Raw genomic sequence first — 24,816 nt, forward strand, 5'->3', positions numbered from 1 at the left:
AAAATGTTCAACTCTCATGCACAAACATGTTACTTTCCATAGCATGCACACTTCATACTCATTTATGCTGTTTCAAATTTCACAATGCTATAGTGTGTGCTTTCCTGCTGAACTCTATAGCTGCTTTTTGTTCTGAGAATATAAGGCCTTTAACCATGTAAAGTAAGAAGAAAGTAATTTTCTCCATTATTCAACTTTTAAAATTTTTATCTTTATAGTTACATATGCTTATGTATGTGTTACATACAAATAACTAATTAAACTGAAACCAAAAGCTGTTTGCACTTCAAAATAAATCAAAGAATCTATGTAAACTGAGTAACAGCTCTTGCTGAGGATGATTCCTCCTCCTTAGGCACCACTATGACTTTTACTACAACTAGTGATGCAGCATCTCTTCACACTAGTAAGTACTACATGAGAGTTTACATGACCTGATACCACAATCCTAAAAGATCTAGGCTGGCATTTTCCAGCTGATATCTGCAAAGAGAAACAAATGCATGCAAGTTGGAGTTTCCTTCTAGGAAAAAGTGTTCTTGAAAAGGAATGCTATTTAAATGAGATCTATGTACCCGAATATCTTCAGGATCCAAACTGTGTTCACTCCATGCTGAGTTGATACTGCTGTTCAGATAGGATCCAGACCGACCCATATCAAGCTCATCTTCATAAGCTTCTGTAGCTATATCATCTCTTGGGTTATTGCTTGAATGTGAAAACTGCAATAAGTATTCACAAAAAAAAAATAAATGCCATGAGTGCAAAAGTTTACTTCAACATCAGTGTAAGAGCTTACAACAGTTTTTATGGTACAATGGCCCTTGCACAGATTTGATGTGATTCTCAAACTCAAAATATTACTTAAGCTTCATTGGTTTAAGTAGTGTCCCATAGAGTCTCATTCAGTATTGTATGGAAGGAACTCTTATTAATGATTGCTTAACATGATAAATCTTAGAAATTTGCATAAGAAAAAAAAAAGTCCCTACTCATTTTGATATTTGTTTGAACCTCTTTAAATGGCATTTTAATTAGGCTGGCATGAAAACAGACTTTCAGACATTATTTCCAATAAGGCTGCTAAACCAGTAAGTCACTATTTTATACAATATACATCTTAATAATCCTGCAGAAAGCAATTCTCCTATTTTAGATCCTAATCCTGAAAAGGAAGACATAAGGCGAGGAAAAAAAAATCCACAAAAAAGGGGAAAAAAAAAAAGAAAGAAACTAATGAAAAAGTAGACAACTTTTTTTCTTCTATGTTTCAACAGGTCCTTGAATCGGGAGTTGGAGTGAGGTTGTCATTATTGTTTTGTTCACTCCATCAACACATTGATTCACTCATCTGAATTTACTATTGTCCACATAGTCATCTGTCTTCAGGACTTTATGAATAGAACTAAACCTTGTGACTCTTAATTCTCTGAATTCTTTGGTGTGTTGGAAGAAAAGTCCGTGCAGGGAAACACAGATAATAAGCTAAAAATGAAAATGCTGATCAGTAGTTATGAGTCAGCTTCAGAAAGGTCAACAAATTTTCTATACTAGTTTAAAAAGACACCTCTGAAGATGTGTAATATCTCTGAAGAAATGTAATAAAGTGCATGAATATAAAATAGAAAATATAAGATTATTGCTAAAGATCAGAAAAGTAATTTAAAATAAAACAAGGTTATGCAGTATTAAGGCTGCATCAATGGGTCCTTAGTTATGACTGTTCAATGTACATATATTTGACAGTCAACACAATACCCTGTTCTGACACACAGGAAAAAGGCAGGAATAGCAGCCTCATTAACCTGAAAATTCTGAACTGCTTAATGCTCTTTCTTCATATGTAGCTTTCACCTTTTCTGCTATTTTGACTCTTGAACTTTGGATTAATATGATTAGTCATTTTGAGACCCATTAGAAAGTCATTCCTTTTGCTGGGGTACTGTCCTCAGGAGGAAGTTCCACTCCATTCCTGGGCACTGTTGCTAGGGGCAGGAGGAGCCACTTGCACATCTCCTGCCCCGGGTGAGATGACACTGCAGCTCCCAGGGAGGTGTCTGGGCTGCAGCTCAGGGGATTTCTCTGCCCTTCCCTGATCCTGCCCTCACCATCTCCCTGTGCCCCCACAGCTTTCCTGGCTCCCAGCACCGCTCCTGGCTCCCGGCCATGGCCCTGTCCCCTCCCAGGGTGCAGCATCTGTCTGTCCAGGCTCTGACTTGCAAAGGGTTCTCCTTTTTCAGCCTGTAACTGTCTGGTTTAAATCCCTACCTCCCCATCTCATGGCTAGTCCAGCCTCCGGAACCCAGTGGTTCTACGCCCTTGCCTAAATTTTGTCTGTTCTCAGCTAACTCTAGCAGCAGCATGGTCATACAAATACCTTAAAAAAAAGCACAATTAGGCAGGATTATTTCCTTCTTCTATTAATCATATCAACATTTTAAGTACTTTAAACTCCTAGAATTTTGAAAGCTGACAGAAAGAAACTTTGTTTTTATTTATTTAAAAAATAAAAACAATACAGCTTTCAAGGTAAAATAGTCAAATTTTACATCCTCCTTTTCTATCCGTTGCTGCTAGATTTACACAGAAATGCTTCTGCATGACAACATTTATCTTCCTCAGACTTGGAAAAGAAAACAGACAGCAGACTCAAATACCTTAGGGATCAGAAGTAGCCCAACAGTGACTGTCACAGTCAAATGTGTGTGTGCAAAGAACAGCATCAGCATCCAGTCAGACTGAAGTCTTGAAGAAAGAATGAATCTGAAAATAGAATTCAGGGTTGCAGTTCACTGCATTTCTCCAGTGCATTAGATTTAATATCTGTATTATTCCTTAGGTTTCTTTTCACTGAATGGCCAAACACAACTGGTTTTGTTCTGTACTGCTTTCATACAGACTAAAAATTACATCCACATAACTTTCCTATATGCTAAAATTTCAAAACAACTCTGAAAAATAAAATCAACAAACCACAATATAAAGAGAAACAATAGACTTTAAATTATACTGCTTATTCCATATTTCTCACTCTATTGAGCTGTCTTTTTGTTTTGTGTATAATGTCACAGTTTCTTTAGCCTGAGTTATGGCAGCTTACATACATTAAGGAGCTGAAGGGATGGTTTTAGGTTAAGCACATGTACTATGATGAATTGCAGTGCACTTTATAAACACAGGATGTCCACAGATCACAGCTATTGAGTACAGCTGATAAGCCATCCAAGGGAGAACTGAACTGAAATGCATCTTAGCAGGGAGCACAGAAATGATCTTTATAGCAGGACCGCCCAGCTCATTGCTGTGGGATCCAAGAGCCTTGAATGCTTGGAAATGAGTGGCTGAACTTGTCAAACAAAACAGTCCCTTGCTGAGCTTTCTAAAGAAGTGGTAGAAGAAGCAGTGCAGTTAAAGCTGAGGCATGCTTGGCTTGTCTGCCCTAGTGAGCTCCCAAAGCCAGGAGCAGTGAGCAGTGCAACGGATGAGCGGATGTACTGCTGGCTTGCAATTTCCAGGTTAGCAAAAAGCATTCAGATAGAAATGACATTTGCAACTTATCCAAGTTCACAGATGCATTTTGAAGAAGCTTTTGTTAACAGAAATAGTCTGGCATGAAACACTGGCTTACATGCTGTAATAATACAGTCATAATTACTTGTTTAATACTTTGTAAACGCAATGTTTTATGAACACAACAAAATATCCCAATTAACTAATTCCTAGAGAGTTCCTATTGCTTTGGGGTGGGAGAGAACATGAGGAGGCTTAGGCCTGAGATTTAGCAAACTGAACACAACTGCACTGATGAAGATGACATGAGAAACTGATGGATGTAACAAATAAAGAACAAAAGGTGAACAAAAGTTACAGACGGTGCTATAAGGGATAGCAAGATTTCAGAGGTGGTTAACAGGGAGTCATTTGAAAGATGGGCAAACTTCACAGGTAATTGAAGGACTTTTGAGGTGCAGAACTTGCAAGGTCAGTGGCATTGGTGTAACCATATCAGCAACAGAAAATAAGATCATGATTACCTAGATAACGGCATCACAAATGCCAAATTTGAAGACAGATGCAGGAAAACTGTGACCAATAGGAAAAAAATAATGAGGGTTGGTTGTTTATTTGGAAGACAAGGATTGGGATAGATAGAGGATAAGGTAGGAGGGAAAAAGCATGGAAAGAAGGGGGGGATATAATGGTTAGTGACATGTAAGCAAGTTGTCACTGAGCTCTGTACCTGACGTATCTCCCATCTTCTCATTAAATCCTTGCTATGTGTGATACCACTCTCTGTATGGTGCATGTGTGCAACTGATGAACAAGCCTCAGGCAACCCTGAGTGTCATCCCAGGCCCAGGTGCAGAGGAGGAACAGGACCAGGCTGAGTGTGGGACCTGCACTGGCCCCTGTGGGCAGCCAGGTCTCTGTGACTGCCCCACGGGGGATCTGCTCAACCTGCAATGGAGCCGGCAGCAGCCAGATCCATCAGACACGTGGGAGAAAGCACCCACATCCTGATGGCCACTGCTTTTGCTTAACCTTTAACAGATCTAATCCTCAGATTCTGTGAAGGCTTTTTTGCTTCCTTTATGCTGGAGACCTTGACTGATTAAGGTATCCATGTCATACCATGCCTCTGAATGCAAAATCACATTTGTAGTAGCCATTCAGCCCTAGCAAAGATGGGATTTCTATTTGAATGAGATTTTTTACATATAAATTTTGGTTTTCTCAGTAATATAAGAGAAGGAGCAATGCAGGAATTTAATACTATGATGATCTGAAGATAATCCAGAATCCTCTGTTTCTGTAATGGGAATATTTTCAAACAAAAAACAAAATGCAAACAGTTCAAGGTTTTATGTAGTGCTCACATCAATCTTCCATGAGCTTTGGGAATTTTCAGACTGGATGGCTGCCTTGTAATGTCCTTCAAGGCTCCAGTATTTTCTACTTCATGACAATTCAGGTATGTCATATAAATCTAAGTTTTACATTTCCGCCCTTTCAGTCGCATCCAGAACTTGGCAGGGAAGACAGAAGAAAAAAAAAAAAAAAAAAAAAAAAAAGGAAATGGATTAAGAGTTGGGCATGCAGAAATGGACATAATCTCAGGAGGGACTGTGTACATTTTTTTCAGTCTTATCTATAAACACTACACAATATTTCTTCAACAAACCAGTATATATATTAGACAGATGGGAAAGAATCAATACAAAATGTACATAAAAAAAAAAGAGGGAAAGAAGGAAGAATGGGATCAGCTGACCTTAGAGACCTTAGGCTGCAGGCACAGGATTGTCAATAAGACAAACTGAAAGACTTAATCCCTTTGTATCTCCTTCATAAGGGATGCATTAAAATGCCACATTTTCCCCTTTTCCCCTTTCTTTCATTCAAGGTTACTTGCCTCCTGTTCTATTGTTAAAAGAAACTTGGAGCTTACAAAAATACCTCTGAACAGTATCTTCTAATACGGCTCAACACACAGTTTAGGAATGTACATTAATGGGGGAAAAATTGACTGAGAAGCCATCATATTGGTAATAATAAACTCAGAAGTATTATAAGTGAATTTTACATCTATCAGGAATGAAAAGGAAAATGCTGCCATCAAATAAAGATTTTAAACAATAACTTTGCAGATGTTTGTATCAGGGAGTATAGATTTTGAGTGTATGTGGGTGTTGAAATACAGGGTTAGGAGAAGGGGAAGGGAAAGAAATGGCATGTCTGAAAAATGCAGTGAACTGTATAACAATGATAAGAGAAAAGAGCACCAGGAAGGAACAGAGATGAAGGATTTGCTTTGCTGATGTTTAGTCAGAAAAAACCATGAAAGCAAAATAAAGAAGACAAGGAGAAATGTTAGTGCCAAGACAGACCAAGGAACAGAGAAGAGTATTTGAAGACTGTCAATGAAGTAATGTAAAAAAAACCCAAACAACTTAGTAGATAAAATCTGTTAGGAGGCAAAAGAAGGTGTGAAAATGTCAGAAGAAAGTCTTAAGAGTTTTTACAGGATGAGATGAAACTCATGTTATCTTCCTCTTTTGCATTTCCTGGGACCAATTCATTTTTACAGGGTACTCGGTAGGAAAGCCAGATTTAGTAAATTTTCATGTAGCTCTAGCAAAGACCCTTATTCATTTGTTACTACCCAAATAATTTACACGTATGAAATGCAGAGCTCATCATAGACTTCAGAAGATACATGGGCTTTATATTACTGATACAGCATTATATGTGGCACAATTATTTTATGCCAGCATATAAGACACTATACTTCATGCCCAAACCAGTACAATAATCTTAACACATAGCTGCAGCTCACCAATCTGTTACACATCAGCAAAGTTCATACAAATCAACATTCTTACCTGCTGTTTTTCTAGGGATACAAAACAGTGAGTGGTATGTAGATGACTGAAGACAGACAGTGGCATTGCTATACCTAATTTGTCATATATACTGAACTTTGATCTAAGAAAATATCACCTAACTATACTGAAAAGCCCCCTAATTATAAAATTTCATATTCTTGGATCCCATAGGGACAGTTTTAAGTTTAGTGAGCACTTAATTTGCAGAAACAAATTATGCATCCTATCCCATTCACCCACTCTAAGTTGTAACATAGGAAACCTGAAAGATAAATGGTTAATTACTAGATCTACAGATCACTTGCCTAATTGTATGGAATATAGCAGAGATAATGAGCTCATTGTGAACTGCAACAGCCATATAACGTGGCTCATGAAATGCTGATGGGACTGTCCGCACTGCATAGCAGAGATAAACACCCCACAAGAGGAATAAAAATTCAGCTGTGAGAAGAACAAAAAGAAATAATTTGCAATTAGTTTTTTAGATGGAAGAAAATTTGAAGCACTACAGTATCTTCTGTATGTGTGAGTATCTATGCAAAGACAATACACATGTATATAAGTATACACATAGGCAGTCAAACTCTTTTGGATATTGTCACTGTACATGATATATTTGGTTTTAATTTTACACATCTTTTTCCACGTCAGGAACTCTTGCATTCATGGTATTTCAGTTTACCAATTGACAAACTTTGAGACAATATCTAAAAACGTCTTGCTCGATTTCATAATCAGTACTACAGAAGTCTGACATCACTTCAAATAACAAGTACTTTTAATTGTAGCACTGGTTCTTGTTACAGAGGCAGATACAGTCCTACTACCAGACTATATGCTTTTTAAGACAACACTTTCATTTCAAAGGTTTATAACTTAGATAAAACAAGACATTTTGTGTTTAAAAAATTCCTCTGTTCAAGACAGTTAATTCTCCTGGTACCCATAATATGACAAGTCACTTCTGAGGGTCTAATGCACCTAAAGCAATGATGTGTTTCTTTTAGGAGAAAAATGAGTAAAGGAAGAAAGGAGAAAAAGTAGGGTGTCTGGATCAGCCTAAACAATTCAGATAGAGACAGTTCATCTGCACCCAGCAGTACGCTGACTTCAGCTTCCAGTGGACAGCCTGATGCAACATCGTTTTGACCTTGATACAAACGAGGTGATTTCCTAACCACCTCAAAAAAACTCCCAGAAAAACACCCTACAGCTCTGTCATGCTGTAGAGAATAGAGCTGGTGTCAGTCCCTCTTGCCTTGCAGTCTGGGTTGCCAGTGGCTGGAAGTGTTTGAGTGTCACCCAGTAATGTGCAGGTCCTGTTAGACCCCTGCAATGCCAGCACTGCTCCAGAACAGCTTCAGAAACTGTGATCCCACTGTTACTCATACACTGATTTTGTCTTGTTGAATTTTTGCAATAGAAACTACACTTACATGCAGTATAATAGAAAATAAATTATTTTTCAGACTTCTTTTTGGCAGTAATTTTTCTATACTGTAACTAAACCTGGTGATCAGTGGTATCACCCTGTAGAACTGGTCAGCACATAATTACTGGTCTGGTTTCAATAATGACACAAATGCTTGTAAACCCCACCATTAACAGCAGACAAAAATATAATGTCAGCACTGGATATCTCATTAGAACACACCCTCCAGGTTCCTCCACTTTTAGTAGTCCATGACTGCTGTAACTTCTCTATAACATATTGTTATATTATTTTGGAACTTCAAATATTGCTATTAATTCCAGCTAAAATCAATAAGAGATAAATCTGGATAAAATGAATTCAGTTACACGGATCTCTGTGCTATGACAAGAGCTCAGTTTGAACTCTGAACAACACTTTGCACATTTCTTAATGAAAAATACATGTCCTATCTCCAAGATCCTATTTCTACTAGAAGTCAGCCTTCATAGACCCAGCAGTTACGTAAACCCAAACATCTGAAGGGGCATAATCCATCCATACTGCTGGTTTTGTGATCTTCTTCACCAAATCCTAACAGTAATAAACTTTTTGATCTTTTGACCAAGTAATAGTATGATTTGAAGCCTTACTGAGTGTCAAAATGAAAACAAAAGTATGAATCTTCTGAGACTCTGTGTCCCAGTCTGTTTTGAGCTCAGCAAAAACACACATGCAGGTATGTTTTTCCAAATTACTCATACACTTGGGCAAACTGGCTGTAACTTCCACTTCATTTCTAGAAAATTAGCTATGCTATAAATGAAGTCTATCATTCTGGTTTCTTAAAAACTCCTGCACAAAATGACTTACAAAGCCATCTTGATCCTGAAGTCTTTCCTGAACAAAACTGGAATACAAATTTGGCTTCAATACAATAAGAATAAAGGTTTTTTACAAATCTTAGTGTTTGGGGTTTTTTCTTTAGGTAGTTGCCTCACATATGCAGAATAATGGCACTGGAATGTATTGCTCCTCAAATGACTGTAATTTATTGCTTTCATTGCTCCATAGTTATTTAGAATAAATTGAAAAGCAGAAAATTGTTGGAATTAGGCTGCTAAAGCCAGATCACTGTATCTTACTGTCTTGTCCTCTATGGAAACCCTTCATGCTAACACTGTTCAGCAGGGCCCCTCTAACATGCCAGACAATGCCTATTTCCTCACATTTTGCCTTTCATTCAAACTTTCCCTGCTCCCCAACATGAGCAGCAGAACTGAATAGATGAGCTAATTGTGAATAACAGACACACTCCACAAAACTGCCCATGGTCTGTTCTTCTTCCTCTTTCTCAGCTGAAGTGAACAGAGCCCCAAGTTTGTTTGTGACTAAAAAGATCAGCTACAAGTGCTAACAGAGGCTGAGAGTGTGAAAAGGTTTGGTTTTCAAAGAAATAAAAAAAAAATGTAAAGTTTCATTTGCTGAAGATATTCTTACTTGAACTAAAGAGTAAGGGCCAAATTTTGCTTACTTTTAGAAGAAAAAATAAAAAATAAAACTACTGTAATTTTCAATTGGTGTTTTTTGGTTGGTGTTTTTTTTTTTCCCATACAGAGCAAGTAAAAATGAAAAAGTCATACTTTCATTTAAAAAAAAAAACCAACAAAACCCTCACAACCCAAGCATTTTAATTAGCTAGGCTAAGTAGGAATGCAGGAAACATCTGATCTGCAGATCTGATTAATTCTGAAAATTTCAGTTTTCAGTTTCACAGTCGTAGTTGCAAGGAGTTCTTAAGACAAGAAGCAATTTCAAAGTATTAATATACTGGAGCATAACAGCAGTTTGTACCATTCACTGCATAATACTTTTAGAAAAGCTTTACATTTAGAGCAGGGTTGGCATTCCTGTCTGCAGATAATAATTACTGTGACATCTGGTATGGAACACAAATACAGAAGAGCTCTTAAAACATAAGGTAAAATAACAGAGTTCCTTTACTTGTTAAGTCCAACATTACAATAATTTCATCAGCAATGACAAAACAGACTGATAGAAAACCAATTTATTATCTAAACCATTAATTAAACAGATTAAATGTATGATGTAAAAGCTGTGTTTGGGGGAGAAGTCAAACTCCTATAATTAGCTACAGATGGTTAGTGCAATTTGCAACAAAAATCTGAAGGTGTTAAATATTTTTGCTGTGTTTTTTTCCTACATGGCCTTTTTACATTTGCAACATAAAGTAAGGTAACACATTAATGTATTTATTACTGCAATGAATAACAAAGATATAACTGATAGATAGATAGATAGATAGATAGATAGATAGATAGATAGATAGATAATTGAGTATTATCTGGCCACCATGCAGCAAGGTTCTAATGTACAAATCATTTCTCTCTTAGATTGTTTATGGGACACTAGTGACTGCTTTGCACCAAACATCTTTAATGGTCAAAATATATGAAATGTGATATGAAATTCCTATTTGGCTTGCTGAATAATTTTCCACTAAAAGTCTGGTATAGAAAAGTAGCTTTCTATCTAAAGAAATATCTTAGCATACTGCATACCTGTCCAGAGCAAACTCAAAGCTCAAAACACATGATCTTGTTTCTGTGATTTAGCACAAGGCTTATAAATTATCCCATTTCATATATTAAGCACAAAACCTAAAAATCCTTCCTTTCCCCTTCTGAAAAAATTATGGAAACTCCTAGGAGAGAGAGCTGTCAGCTGTTCTCTGGACAGAAAATGCAGAGTCAAAACAATAAAACATAAAAGAGCTCTGAAAAAAAACCTTGCAGCAGTTACCCAATAATGGTCCAAAACAGGAATTCAGACTTGGGAGAAAAACTCTGATAGATAAGAGGTTAAGAAAAGGCACAGTTGCTTTAAAGGCATAAATGGATGCAGATATGAATGGAAGGTAGGAGATGAAAATGTAAAGTGACCTCAATATGTCATGTGCACAAATGAATTAGTCTTTAAATATCTCTCTTCTTAGTCACTACCTACTTCTTATCCACAGAACCTTTTATCTGGTCTTTGCATTATCTGATCAACCTGCTTAGTATAATTATTGGTGCTTAAAAATCAGGATTCTTCCTTGTCTTCATGATGCTGATTATGGTTTTGGAAAAGGAAGCAATTGGGAGCACTTAGCTTGATCATCCAACACACTGGGCCAGACTTACCTAGTGCCTGTTACAATGCAGAGTGAGCCATGTCCACTCACTTGAGATCTTTTAGGCACTGCTCATATTCTGCATCTTCTGATAATGAAGGACAATGCTATATATCCATAGTTTGTGGTATGTATCTGCTTTACAGAAAAGGATGGACACAGGCTTGCTATTATTGACTTAATCAAACTTTCTCAAAAGATCTGGGGTAACATATTTTCTAGTTTTGCTAAACACGCAGTGGTCTGTGTTGCTGCGAGCAGAAGCAAATCCCCATGTTAATCCATTGCTGCTGTCACTCCTGCTATGCAGATGTCTGTACTCCACCTAATCAAGGCTGCCTAATGAAGAAGGCTCTGCAATTTGTTGCAAATGACATTTGGATGTCTAGTGAACAACAGGAAAGACTGCAAGGGGGAAAGTGGTCTAGCACACATGCACAACTGACTTCTAACTCTGCCTGTGCCTCAGGCTCATATTCTCATATTCTATGAATATGAAAAAAAATGCACTTGAGGTCCTCATTCAGTCCAAACTTTGCATAGGTCATCATTTTTTGCAGAAGTGGGAGCATTTTTCTTGCTGTTTGGGAGCCAAATATGCATTTTGCTATGATTTGCAGCAAAAATAAGCATGCAGGGCTGTATTTGTAGCCAGCGAGACCATACAAATGCTGCAAATATATTTGACTAAGCTCTGTAACTGAGCCAAAGGCATTGCAACACGGACAACCATATTAAATGGACCATATAACCCTAATTTCACTGTGCCTCAGCCCTGCCTGTGTAAAATGGGGATAATGCCACCCTGCCATTCAGGACAAGAGTGGAAATAAATTTACCCATATTTGTGAAAAGCTTAAGTCCTAAACTGTGGGTTTCCTTCCTAACATGGTCAGGAGAGGAATGTGAATTATTTCAGACTGTCCTGGCTGCTTCTCAGCCCTCCTAGCCTGGCAGAAATGCCTTTCTCTTCATTCCCTTCTTCATGCCAGCCCCTCAGTGAAGATGATGTAAAGAGCTGTGGGCTCTCTGGAGCCAGGACACCCATTCCTGTGCTCACTTGCACTCTGCTGTCCAGGAGCTACTTGCAAAAAGACAGCCCTGAAAGATTAAAGCCCATTTTCATGGCTCTCTATGAAGCTTTATGTCTCACCACACTTACTTGTTTAAAAAGCACAACCACAGGCCAAAACCAGGCCACTGCTCCCCAGGGATGGTGACATTAAAGCTGTGAGTCGCCTAAGTTCAATTGGTATTCTGAACTCTACACTCTTGGTAAAACAGTACTGTTCCAACAATTTTCCCCCATGTTTTAAACTCTAATTACTGATTACCACCCTACTTAGATCCATAACACAGCTACGACAACTCATCTATTTCTCTACCACACTTCACTACATTTTAAATCCCATTTACTGAGATGAAGGGAGCTATGGATCTGGAAGCACAGCTCTTCCATCCGTTCATTCACTCAGGGTGCCAGCTGGAGCTGAGCATGCACCATTTTAAAACTGGAAAAAAACTGTGTCCTCAATTGCTCCTGTGCTGCCAGCCAACGCAATCTCTTTCTGCATGGCTGTGTCCAATCTCCCACCTGGAGAGTTGCACCATGTCATAGGAGAAGCTTTTTTCTTCAACTGAAAGGATTTTCATATATTTCAATGAACTGTGATTACAAGTCTTTAGTGTTGAGTTATTCCTAGCGAATTATAAATTACCAGAGGTTTATCTGTCTCTCCCACCATATCTCAGCATCATTTTAATTAGCTATGCACAGCAATAAAGACAGCTATTTGTGGTATAAGAATTGATGGTGCCAGATTCAGACTTTTTTTCCTCACAGAACTTCCAAGGCCTATGGCTGTGAAGGCTGAGAGAGAAGAGTGGGGCCCTTGGGCTGGTGGGAGGCACAGCATACTCTGTCCCCCAAATCATCACAAGACTGCCTTGCAGGTCTACTCAAAGTGATGCAAGGGCCAATCAGACCATGGTCTGTGGGTCCCATGGCTTCAGGGTACCCTAAAGATGGCTTTTGCTGGCAGTGGAGACATATCCACTGACTTGAGTGTGAGCAACAGACCTAGGAGTCTCACTGCCATTCTTGAGTCTCTAGGAGCTCCTCTAATTTTTGCACTTCTTTTAGCCCTTATACTCAAGTATTTTCTTAATTCCTCTAGAATTAAGTCTGTCCTGCCTCATGACTTCCACACCTCACTGTTTTCACTAAAGTCAGCTGGACACTCTTCTTGCCTCCACATGCCCCATCAACCTCTTCACTTGTGTGTGGATGAAGGAGGGAGAACAGGATAAGCTGGAAACTGGCTGAATGTGGGGTCTCTTCTCTCACATCTTAAAGAGGATGCAAGCAAATGCCAATGGCATCCAAAGTACCTAAAGTGTGGAAAGGCTTGGAGCAGTACCAGTAGTGGACTCCAAAAAGAGTGGTGCAAAGACAAGAGGAAGTCAGAACACCTTCCAGCCTCTCCCAAACCACAGAGGACTTGCAGAAGAAACTAAATATGGAATTCAGCAACACATAAATGCGTGGCCCAGGCAACACAAACATGGTTTCCTGAGCAGAAATACTTTGTATGAATCATGCCTAAGTAAAGGATATGGGATTTCACTTATCATATAACAGGTAACAAGAGAAAGCAATGTTTCTGCACGGGCTAATGCAACCCAGACTGCTGAACCTGGGGTCTCCAGCAGCACTTCCCATCTTTGGTGCTGTCCCTCATCCTCTTCCAGATTTACCTTATCCTAGAGATGAGTGCCATAAAACTGCACACAGTGTGGTGCTGTGGACTGTGGAAGGACTGCTAAAGAGGGGTGCAGAGTGCCAGAAGGAGAGGTTTACAAGCAGAAAAAAGACAGAGCTGAAGGTACTTTGTAAAACACTGTTCTTTTTCTATTTCTGCTGCAAACATTTTATACATTCCTGGTTTTATCACTTAGAATAAGCTTTTCACAAGTGATTACTATTTTTACATGATATATTTTTTGAGTATCTAATGTGAGAAATGAAGCCAGATCCACACCAGTGCTGAATTCTAAGCATCTCCTTGTTGTGCTTTCCACAGAGGAGGCTATGAACAGTACTCTGAAAAAACAGTCCCTTCATGTCTCAAGACAGACACTGAAAATGGATAATTTTGGCTTTAATCTTTGTACATTGATGCTAAGGGGAGCATGTTTAAAAATGCCCATTTGGAAATGAACAGTTCTTTATTCATTGCATGCTCTGAGCAACACACCCCTAATATGGCATGGGGCCACATCAAATGGGGATAACAAAAAGAAATAATAATCACTCATTCACTGAATGCAGCAGAGGGCCTGTAGAAAATTTAATAAAAGGGCCTCATAAGGATGTATTACAATGCCTTAGCTCAAAACTGTACAGGCAGTCTTGATGCCCAGTTTGTCAGAGCCTGTCCTGGCACCTCATGCCCTCGTTAGACACAAAGATTATGTATGTCAAGTATCAACAAATGAACAGTGGTAGTGGACTGTTCATCTGGGAACAGTCCAAAATTACTCATTTTGTTCCTTTTCCTGGCTGAATTACTGAAAGCATGCAGTAATTATGAGGAAGTTTCATATTTGAAACCTTCCTGATGCCCAAGACCCAAAGCATGAGCTACAGATGTGAGGGCCACGGCACTATCTCAGCACAGAGGAGCAGCACTGCTCCTGCCAGCCAGAAATCAAACAGTGCAGGGGAAAAGCATCTCCCTGTGCTTAGTTAATACCTGTCATTCACTTCTGTCTAAATAAACACACAGAATGTATGGGGCATTTTTAAAAACTTGCCTATCCATTTGGGGTGAAACTGGCCCTGCTGAAGTCAGGAACATTCACCTCTCAAGATTTCACCTCTGCCTTTTGTTTGTGCTTGTGCATGCATGTTTATGTCTCTGCCTGTCTTTGTCTCCTCCCTGGGGCTTTGTTCATTAAACTTATTATATTGTCTCTCTTTTCAGTTTCTGGGAAGCTCTCTTAAATCCTGGAACAATATCTGTTACACTTATAGGATGTTTTCCCCTCAGGATAAAGAACAGTAGTTTGATTTGTGACACTGCAAGCCCGTAGGTAGCAGAAGTTTATCACTTGGAGTTGTTTTCTAAGTCAAAATCTGACAGTGACAGGTAGAGGTATAGAATATATTCAGGCCATAAGAAAAAGGCTTTGTGGGTGAGTATTTTCAAGGCCTCAGGTCTTTCTCTGCAATCTCAGACTGTCAACCATGCCATGGATTTTCAATGAGACTGATGCCCTGACCTTGAAAGGGATGCAGAAACTAACACACAGGAAATAAAACAATAAGGCAAGTAACAAATAAGCTACTCACAAGTATCCAACCCTAAGGCAAATACACACTAACTTACAAACTCAAAGGAAAGTACACATTAACTTACATTACATTATGTAGATAAAGTAAGATTAACTGAATGCTAATTTCTCTCATCAGCATATCACAGAGTACAGAGGCAATGCTAGAATCAGTGATAACCATTGTGTGTAAGTCCCTGCATCTCTCACAGAGACCATCCTCTTAGACTTAATGGAAATGTAAATATAAAACATTCACTGTAATAAAAGTCTCCGAAGATAGAGTCTAAGTAGCATGATTAGTATGGAAAATGCTTCATAAATCCCAATTCCAATAATCTCTGGTAGCATAAAGGATTCATCTCATTATGACTTTCTAGCAGAGCCTTGTTAATTCTCACTTCACTAATCTGTGACCTTGAAAATTTCCTGTCTGCATTTCAGTGAAGTGTTGACAGCCGAGTGAAATAGGGAAGTGTTCCAGCAAGGGCTACAAGTGACAGAATATATTGCAAAACACTCACTAGATTTATATAAAATACTGTGCCTGAAAAAATTAAATTAAATAACAAATCTTTAATCAATTACCATCCACCATTTTTATTTTAGCATTTGAAATCAAATAGCAGGATCTATCAATTAATTTATTACATATTATATTTTACAAGGCTGCTGACATAGGAATAAAAGGAATTCTGTCTTAAGGATATTACCTGTGACCCATTTCTGAGATGAAGTATCTAAGTTCGGGACTAGTTCCTTCTGATTGCAAGCTTTTGAGGCTGCTATTAGCAATAAAAATCTTGAAGTCATATGCACACACATATACATGCATATAAATAAATATATAGATATATATATCCCACACATCTTACTACAGTCTTGTAGGTGCACATCTCTTGGTGCCACTAACATGACTGCATAGTTTACTGAAGAGTTGCATAACTCTTTTCATGAAGTAGTGTGGGAAAGAAGACAAAATGACTGAACAAAATTCTGCCCTATTTTCCAGGCTTGAGAGCTCACTTTGCTTCTAGTACCCCTGGGTGTATTTTGAAAAACATCAAAAATTCCTCTAAATGTAAACATACCTTAAAAAACAACCCTTACTTTTTTCCTATACTTGGCAGACAGCAACTTAATTAATTTTTTGCCAAAATAGACAATTGATCAGAATTGGATATTAAGATCTGAATTGTTAATCACTACATCACCAGAATTATAAAACCCAGAGACTAAAAACATTTGTTGTCATTATTCAAAAACCACCGCTATCAAAATATTAAGAAAACTACACTGTCAAATACACCAAAATTTTGATCCAAAATAGTGCAGATGACATCATCAAGTGTTGCACATTTAATTCTTTTTTGTTAATTTTACAACATCTCTGCCAATACTACTGTTCCTTTACTGGAAAGTACACCCTCCCCCTCCAAAAGCACCCAAATTGAGAGGCATCTCAAAACATGCTTCTTTCTACTCTTCTCTGCATGGTTTGCCAGTGAGCATATTGACAGATGGGGTACCCCCGTGCCTGACTGCCTCTGAGATCTTACAGAAAGGAGAGGAAAGCAGAGCACAGGGACACCTTGGAGCCATGGAAGCTCCTCTGTGAAGCTGGCAGCACTGTTTTGTCATACACTGAGTTTCTGTACGCCAGACTGAGAGAAACCACCTCTACCCATCTCATCTGTGCTCTCATGTGGAGCAGCCACCATTACCTCTCCCTAACCCTCAGTAGCAGAGCTCTGTCAGTGGGATGTCCATGGGAGAAGCAGGGAAAGGGCAGAAAAGTAGGAATTTATTTCAGATTTCAAACACTGAAGTATTGGAGACAGTGGGTGGCTAGCCTGGGCTGTACAAGCAACACTGGCTGGAGGTGGAAGCACTGTGTGGGAGAAAGCACATCACACTGCTCAGCTGAACCCTGGGACAGGGAACCCACTGGTTCTTACCGAGTTCAGGAAACAAAAACTAATCCTTTTTCTGGTTTATTTGACTTCTGCAGGGTGTCATTTTTAGCTTCTGCCTTTTCCATGCACACCTAACAAATGCATTAAGTTGGCACGTTTGATGTTCATTTCCTATTCCCTGTACTTTGATACCAATTTCTGGAAAGTTATGAATGAGTGGTGGTGGAAGCTCTTTCCCTCCTCACACAAGAACTCTGACCAGTTCTGTGGTGCAAAATCAAAAAGCCTTCATTAAACTAGTTACAATTCCTCACTTCAGCAGAAGAAGAACCATTGAAGAGCTTCAATAGCAGAAGAATTACTTCTTCCTTCTGCCTTCAAAGGTGAAATGTCTTGAGCACCCATCACTTTGTTACTACAATCCAAGTTACAAACCTTTGAAAGTCATAAAGTGTCAGCATATTTTGTTTTACTTCTCAGCCCATTTAAAAAACCTATATGCTGATATTTTACTGCTGTAGTTCTCACATATTAGGCAGTCTGACAAAGCTTTAAGATATTCTAAAAGAAGAAAAATTAAAAGGCAAGCTTTATTATAGAAATTAAAGATAAGCTAGAAAATTAACATACCAACAGCCATCATGTAATCCCAGCGGTCTATGAGGCACATATTGAAGATCAGATGGTCAGATGTTTGCCCTTGACCAATGAGTGGAATGTTTCTCTCCAAATTTTGGGTTATTGCAGAAGTCCAGCCAATGAGAAACCAAAAGACTACCAGGAGAATAACAGACAGCATCCTCATCACTCTCCCACCTGTCATGTAGGGAATGCGCTGAGCCGTGCGGGACAGGAACACCTTCAACACCCTGGAAAATTCAGACAGGGCAGAATTGAGAAGAGCAGTAGTAGTGTCACAGGAATTAGACTTTCATTTTATTTCAGTACCAGATTATTTAAAAAACAAATCAACAGTCTTTTCTCTGACAAGAATGAAATTTGGAACATTATTACTTTCATATTAATCACATTTAAATGGAACTGATTGCTGCTCAGAGAGTGTTACATAGCAATAATAGAAAATATTAGCTATGCCTATGTTAGAGACACACATTTACAGGCTGTTTTGTCAAGCTGTTTTGTGCATGCCCTCTCCCAGTGGAAGACTTCTGTCTTTGAAAGATGAAAGGTCATTTCCATAAACCAGCAACCATGTATGTGAGATTTTATTCTGTTTTGATGCTGCCTGCTCATCCCCCATCCTGCTATTTCCAGAGAACAAATTAACACTTCTTAGATTCTTTTCCCACTGAGTTTGATGCTGCTGAGACAATAACCTACTCATCATAGAAATAACTATGGAAGGCACTTTGCTAATTAAATGGGGTTTGATTTGTTTAGAGGCAACAACATGTTTTTTGAGCTAGGACAGAACCAACATAAGAAAAGCCACACCACACATCAAACACTTATACCACACAACAGCTATTGAAGACATAACACTTTAAAAATAATTGCACTTATTATCAGGATAAATTTACTCCCACAAGAACTGTTCAAGGAAATAGCACCTGCTTTTTCTATTCATTACCACCTGCTAATGCAGAAAAAGCTCCTCCTAGGAGCATGAAAACAACAAAAATTTGAGGAAATCCCCTTGGGAAGAAGGAGCAGTTTGATTCTTCATGTAGCACAAAATATCTCTCTGTGCTGCCTGCACCACGGGATCTGCATCTTCTGGGAGCATTGCAGAGTTCCTGCCTTGGCCCTGCTAAGCTGACAAGGATGAGCACTGAGGAAAGGCTATAATGGAAGTTTTTATGAACCATGGCCATTAGAAGCAGATGAGCTGAAATTTAAAGGCTGTTTTAGATACAGGGGTGAGGAGTCTTTCAAAGTGAAGAGTTCAACTGTTTCAGTGATTTTGTCCTCAAAACCACAGTGGTTCCTGACTCCTGGGCATGAGCTTGTCCAGTCTTGATATCCATGAAGAGACAAATTATCATTGAGGTTTCCATATTGTGATTATTTTTTTCTTAAAGTTGATTTTTTACATGTCCTTGTCAGCTCTTAAGTTATTTCAGTGTACCAAGCATCAAACCACCTCCCAAGACATTCGACAGCCAGGCCTGCCTTTTCAGCAATACAAAATCACACCTCAGATTCACATTTATGCTGTATTTGTCTGAGAGGAGGCAGAAGCAGTGTTGCCTCTCAAACAACTAATGGAGCAGTGTCTTAAAGGCAGAAGCACAAAAGGTTTTCCACATCCATAACAATGAATCAGCATTTGACTACAAACACAGCCTGCACAGTGTGCATTAGGTGAAGTCAGAGATCTGAATATGTTCAACATTATTCAGCTGTTTCCCTCCCAACAGTCCCTCCACAGGGAGTCACAGTTTTTGATCTTTCCATGTTTGATGGATGTTCTGCTCTCCCTTTGCAGATGCTAAGTGCCTTATGTTGGAAGCAGACTCCCAAAGACTTCATCCAGGAGAGACAGAAAACTCCACAGAGGCAAGGCAGGCTGCTTCCCCCTGCATTGCTCAGCCACAGCACTGCTGTTCCAGGGCAGCACTGGTGAATCCTCATTTTCTAAACACCAAATTCCTGATTTTTTCTAAAATCAGGAAAAAAAGGCTTCCCTTCTACCTGTTGTGAATGCAGGTCAATAGTTAGCTTCTCTGAAGGGAAGAAAAATTTATTATTTTCGTAATGAACTGGAAAATTTCACAGTTATAATTTGTCATTTGAGAAAAATCTCATCATACATTTTTATGAATGTTGAATTATTAGAGAAATCACACAAACCAGCTGAGAACTATTAGAAACTTTTTGCATTTTGGCTCCAAAGTAAATTCTTGATGATTCTGCTGAAAGTCAACATGTGAGCCTATTTTGGGCATAATAAGGCAGAACCCATTAGATTTTTTTCATTACTAGTTCATTAACTGCTGCCTGTGAGACAGCTTGCTAAGGGAGAGGTGTGGGCTGCTGCTACATTATTTACCTAAGCACAGTGAAACAAATATTTTGCAATACAGCAGTCAAACCTCATCCAATTTGGATCAAATCACATTTCTTTTTTTTTCCCTCCTCTTTTTCATAAACATAAGCATCCCCCAACACAATAATTTCTATCTTGGACTCGTAGGCTTACATGTAGGCCAACCCTTACACTTTTTTTCAAACATTCTTTTTCTGAAAAGCTGTAAAGAAAGTTGCATTAGCTCAGTAATGTTGCAAATCTCCTTTTCAGAGGCTGTGGTATAAAAGCTGTCAAGCAGAACACAAGCTCCCAAGCTGCAATTCCCTCATTCTCCTGCCACAATGTGAATCCAAAGCCTCGTTGCTCACCACCTCAACACTGATTTACATGCTCTGTCTGATCTCATTTTCTGTGTATTATTGAACCTGTATCAAGGCAGAGACAGCTGCCCAGGAGTTCCTCTCCCAAGGGGAGAGCCTCTCTCCCCTCCTCATCTCACCAGACTGCAGGGTCATTATCTTGCCTGTACCTCTGACTCATACAATCCAAGTTCACTGTAAAAAAGTTGAGCTGCTGTAGTATGAGACCAGACTGCCTCAGTAAACACTTCGGGTTTGATTACTGGTACCCTCTGTCAGAAAACAGGGGAATTCTTGATTCAAATCCCTGCCCTGAGTTCCAGGTAGATAATGGTCAAGCCCCCCTTTTCCACTCAGTTCAATATCTCTATATTGGGTCAAACTAGCTACTGAACAAATAAAAGAGAATTTCTTACAGGGAGGCAGGAAGTGGGGCTGGTGGGCTGTATTGCTGCTAGGAAATCAAATATGCCCTGGGTCATCCCTAGCACTGAAGCCAACTGGCAGAGAACATACATTATCCTCAGCATTACAATTCAGCAGGACAGAGGATGGAGTCCCAGTGCCAGGGAATGTTCTCAGATGCTACTTAATTTATGAATATAGATGTAGCAGATTGAAGTTTCTGAGCAAATTAATGTTTAATTATGAATATCAAGTAAGGCAAACTGAATATATGACTCCTCCTGTCCTATCTACAGCCAAAATTACTGGCAGTGCCAGTCAGTGCCCTGGTAGAAGCTCAGGGGTCTGACATATGGTCTCTGATCCAAAACAGAAAACTTAACCATGTCCCTCAGCATCTTCTAGCTATACTCCCACCTAAATCCTCTCAGCATATGCAATCCACTTTTCTGCGCTGTGTTGGATAATTGAACAATCATTTCCAGTGACATGTCATCAGCTCTGTTTACAGGCAGATCAGACAGAACACTGCAATGTGTTTTACCTGCTTTTCTGGAAGACACAGCTGCCTTTGAGCAAAGCTTTGACTCACAGGCAGCTGCAGCCAGGATTAAAGCTGAGATGCAATGGCCCTTCCCTTTACAGAGTAAACAGAGGGTGCAGTTCAAGCTGAATGAACTGCCTGGAGACCACAGCTCGCAACTCCCAACTCTGCTGCAGCACCACCAAGTCTGGGGAGAATTAAACTACATGGTCTGAGGATTTTCTTTGGGGTGCCTGGCTCCATATAAATGGAGGAGGGGAGGGCTTGGTTGCAAGCACAGAGCCAAGGGAAGCCCAGCAGCTGGGAAGGGAAGTGATGCTGCAGGTGGATCTGAAGCAGAGGGACAGAGCTCAGGTTCACAGGACTGGCTGGGATCAGCAGCTTGGAAACATCAAGTGAAGCACATGGCTGCTGCTGTAGTTATATCCTAAGATGCAATGTGTAACCTTAGAAAATAAGTAAAACCATATGAAATTTTTATGTCATATCAACAAAAAGATGGTCCCCAAACTACCACTGACTGCATAAACAGCAGGAACTACAGGTGAAGGATCCTGCTTTGACAGCAATGACCTGGCACAGTTTGTTTGTTTTTTTTTTCTAGCATCTGTCATTTTGTGACTCAACTGAGTCATTCTGTCAAACTGCTCTGTTCCAGACCAGTGATTTTTGGTATGATACAAAAGCTACATCAGAAGATAATGGGTCAAGCCCTTCAGAAGTATACAGCCCTCCTACAGTGCAGGGATTATGTCTTACCTACTTTCCTGGGTTAACAGTGAATATGCCACTAGTTACTTCGAGTTAATAAACTGATGTGGTTCTACCAAAAGTGAAAAGGTAGCAGTGGGACATGCATGGCATCATGTTGACACAAAAGAGTGCCTACTCTTCACACTTGACACACAGACACACACAAATACTGAATACAGGTATAATTTCCACATCAGGAAAGATGACTGAGTAAAAAATATCAACACTTAAGGCCCAAGACCTCAGAAATCATATTTAGATAGACTCATACCATGAGTTACTGGTTTTCACTGGAAAGAATAAAACCCAACTAAAATGAACAGCTTTCTAAACAACTTCCCAGCTGAAAGTGTCCAAATTAGTCATTGTCTGCTTCCTAAGTGATTTCTCAAGACCTCAGCACAGAACAAACTAGAAGTGCACCACTGAAGAGAATAATCTTATCGGACAATCTTTTGCTTTATTGATTCTGACCACACTGAACCTGAGCAAACCTGGACTGAGAGGCCACGTCAGCAGCACGACAACAGCAGGGCAAGACCCACATCATATACCTCATGTCCTGTCCAGTGAAAATATACAACAACTAGAAAATGAAGTTTGGGCAATTATGTGGGTGTCTGGATACTTCTGAGAGGCCCCATCTTGTGTGGAGCCAGCAAACTTGGCCACATATCACTGAGAGCCATCAGCTTATCTTAATTCCTTCACACTATGCATGGAACATCTTACAGTACAAACAACAGGAAATCTCCCACATTTTTTATTTCAGAAAAGATTTTTTAATAGCCAATACATGTCAAGAACACTGCTATGAAAGAAAACAAATGCTTGGAGGAATTGACTAACCCATCCAAATGCACTGGATTTTGTACTGGGTAACAGAGCACAAGTGTGCCTTTGTGGCCAAGAGTGCCATGGGTGTCCCGGGGTGCATAAGAAGAGCTTGCCAGCAGGTTGAGGGGGGTGACCCTGCCCCTCTGCTCAGCCCTCGTGAAGCCACATCTGGGGTGCCATGTTCAGTTCTGGGCTCCTCAGTACAGAAACACACAGAGCTCTGGGAGTGGGTCCAGCTGATGGTGGCAAAGATGACTGAGGGACTGGAGCATCTATTTTATGAGGAAAGGCTGAGGGAGCTGGGCCTGCTCAGCCTTGAGAGGAGGTGACCGGGAAGGGGCCTCATTGGGGTCTATCAGTATTTGAAGGGAAAGTGTCAGAGGATGGATCCAGACTCTCCTCAGAAGTGCCAACCAACAGGACAAGAGGCAACGAGCAGAAACTGATGCACAGGAAGTTCCACCTGAATACAATAAGAAACCTTTCACTGTGCAGGTGATCACACTCCAGATCAGGTTGCCCAGAGAGGTGGTGGAGTCTCCCTCACTGGAGCTATCCAAGAACCATCTGGATGCAATCCTGTGCCATGTGCTCTGGGATGATCCTGCTGGAGCAGGGAAATGAGCCAGATGCCCACTGTGGTCCCTTCCAGCCTGACCCACCCTTGATTCTGTGAAGGCTGCTCTGCACACTGAGGCCACCAATGGTATCATAGGCTTGCTCCACAGCCACAAGGTAAACTACAGGTGCCAATAGTCCTGGAAGTACAGGGAGGGAGATCGTGCTGCAGGATTGTTCCCTTTGTCCTGGAAGTGTACCTGATTTCAAATCCTTACCTGGGGGTCTGTGTTTAATAAACAGCAATATTAATATGTGAGGATATCTTAATGGTACAGTAAAAATTCCCAATCAGATAATTTTGGGTGTTGAGTAATGGGAGAAGCAGTGCTGTTTCTGAAACATTTTCTGCAATGTTTCTGCTGCAGAAACATTTTCTGCAACAAATTGTATTTACTTTCAAAAATGTGATTCTGAAAGCAGAGTTTCCTTGACATCTTCCCTAGAGTTTTACAGTGATTTCCTATTGTGGGAAATGAATGCAATGCAAATTTATAATGTATAGCTAGAATAACAAGCTTTGAAAATGTATTTTACCTCAGTGCCTGGTAAAATCTACCTCTAGTAAGCAAAGAGACGTGTCATGACTTAATGCTGACTTACTCTGCACAGAAGTTTCCTAGATAATTTTAATGCTACACATATGAAGGTAATCCTACAGTGCTTGAATGAAAGCTCTCTTTCTGAATAAACACTGACATAATTTCCAGGAGTTTGAGCAGACTGATAAAGTTGGGAGAGAAATCACATGCAGTTCAAGGAAAGGCTCTGGGTATTGGGAGGCATCAAGACAACAATAGATTTCCCACTGCAATGAGAACCACTCACTCACTCACTCACTCACTCACTCCCATGTGAGCAGCACTGGACTAACATTTTCTTGCATATTTAATAACATGGAAAAGGTCTAAAAATATTACTTGCTTTGATGAAAATTTATTCATTTGAAGTAGCTTTTGTCTGCCAATCTGTAGGTAAGCCAATCTGTAGTGAGCAAACAATGTTATTCCTTTAAATGTAGCCAAGGATTCTGACATTTTTCATGCTAGGCATAGGTTTCA

The 24,816-nt window shown here is 39.6% G+C and overlaps 1 protein-coding gene across 1 annotated transcript in view; it reads right to left on the reverse strand.

The window, feature by feature from the left end:
* The window catches only part of GPR158 (G protein-coupled receptor 158), a 191,072-nt gene that overhangs the window by 5,874 nt on the left and 160,382 nt on the right, over positions 1-24,816 (reverse strand). The window contains exons 7-10 of the mRNA XM_005480468.4: positions 17,878-18,116; positions 6,692-6,830; positions 2,658-2,763; positions 576-722 (exon numbers count right to left, since the gene is read on the reverse strand). Of these exons, the coding sequence (XP_005480525.2) occupies positions 576-722; positions 2,658-2,763; positions 6,692-6,830; positions 17,878-18,116 (631 nt within the window). The remainder of the gene's footprint in view (positions 1-575; positions 723-2,657; positions 2,764-6,691; positions 6,831-17,877; positions 18,117-24,816) is intronic.

This window comes from Zonotrichia albicollis, chromosome 1 (genome assembly GCF_047830755.1).
Source record: "Zonotrichia albicollis isolate bZonAlb1 chromosome 1, bZonAlb1.hap1, whole genome shotgun sequence".
Lineage (NCBI taxonomy): Eukaryota > Metazoa > Chordata > Aves > Passeriformes > Passerellidae > Zonotrichia > Zonotrichia albicollis.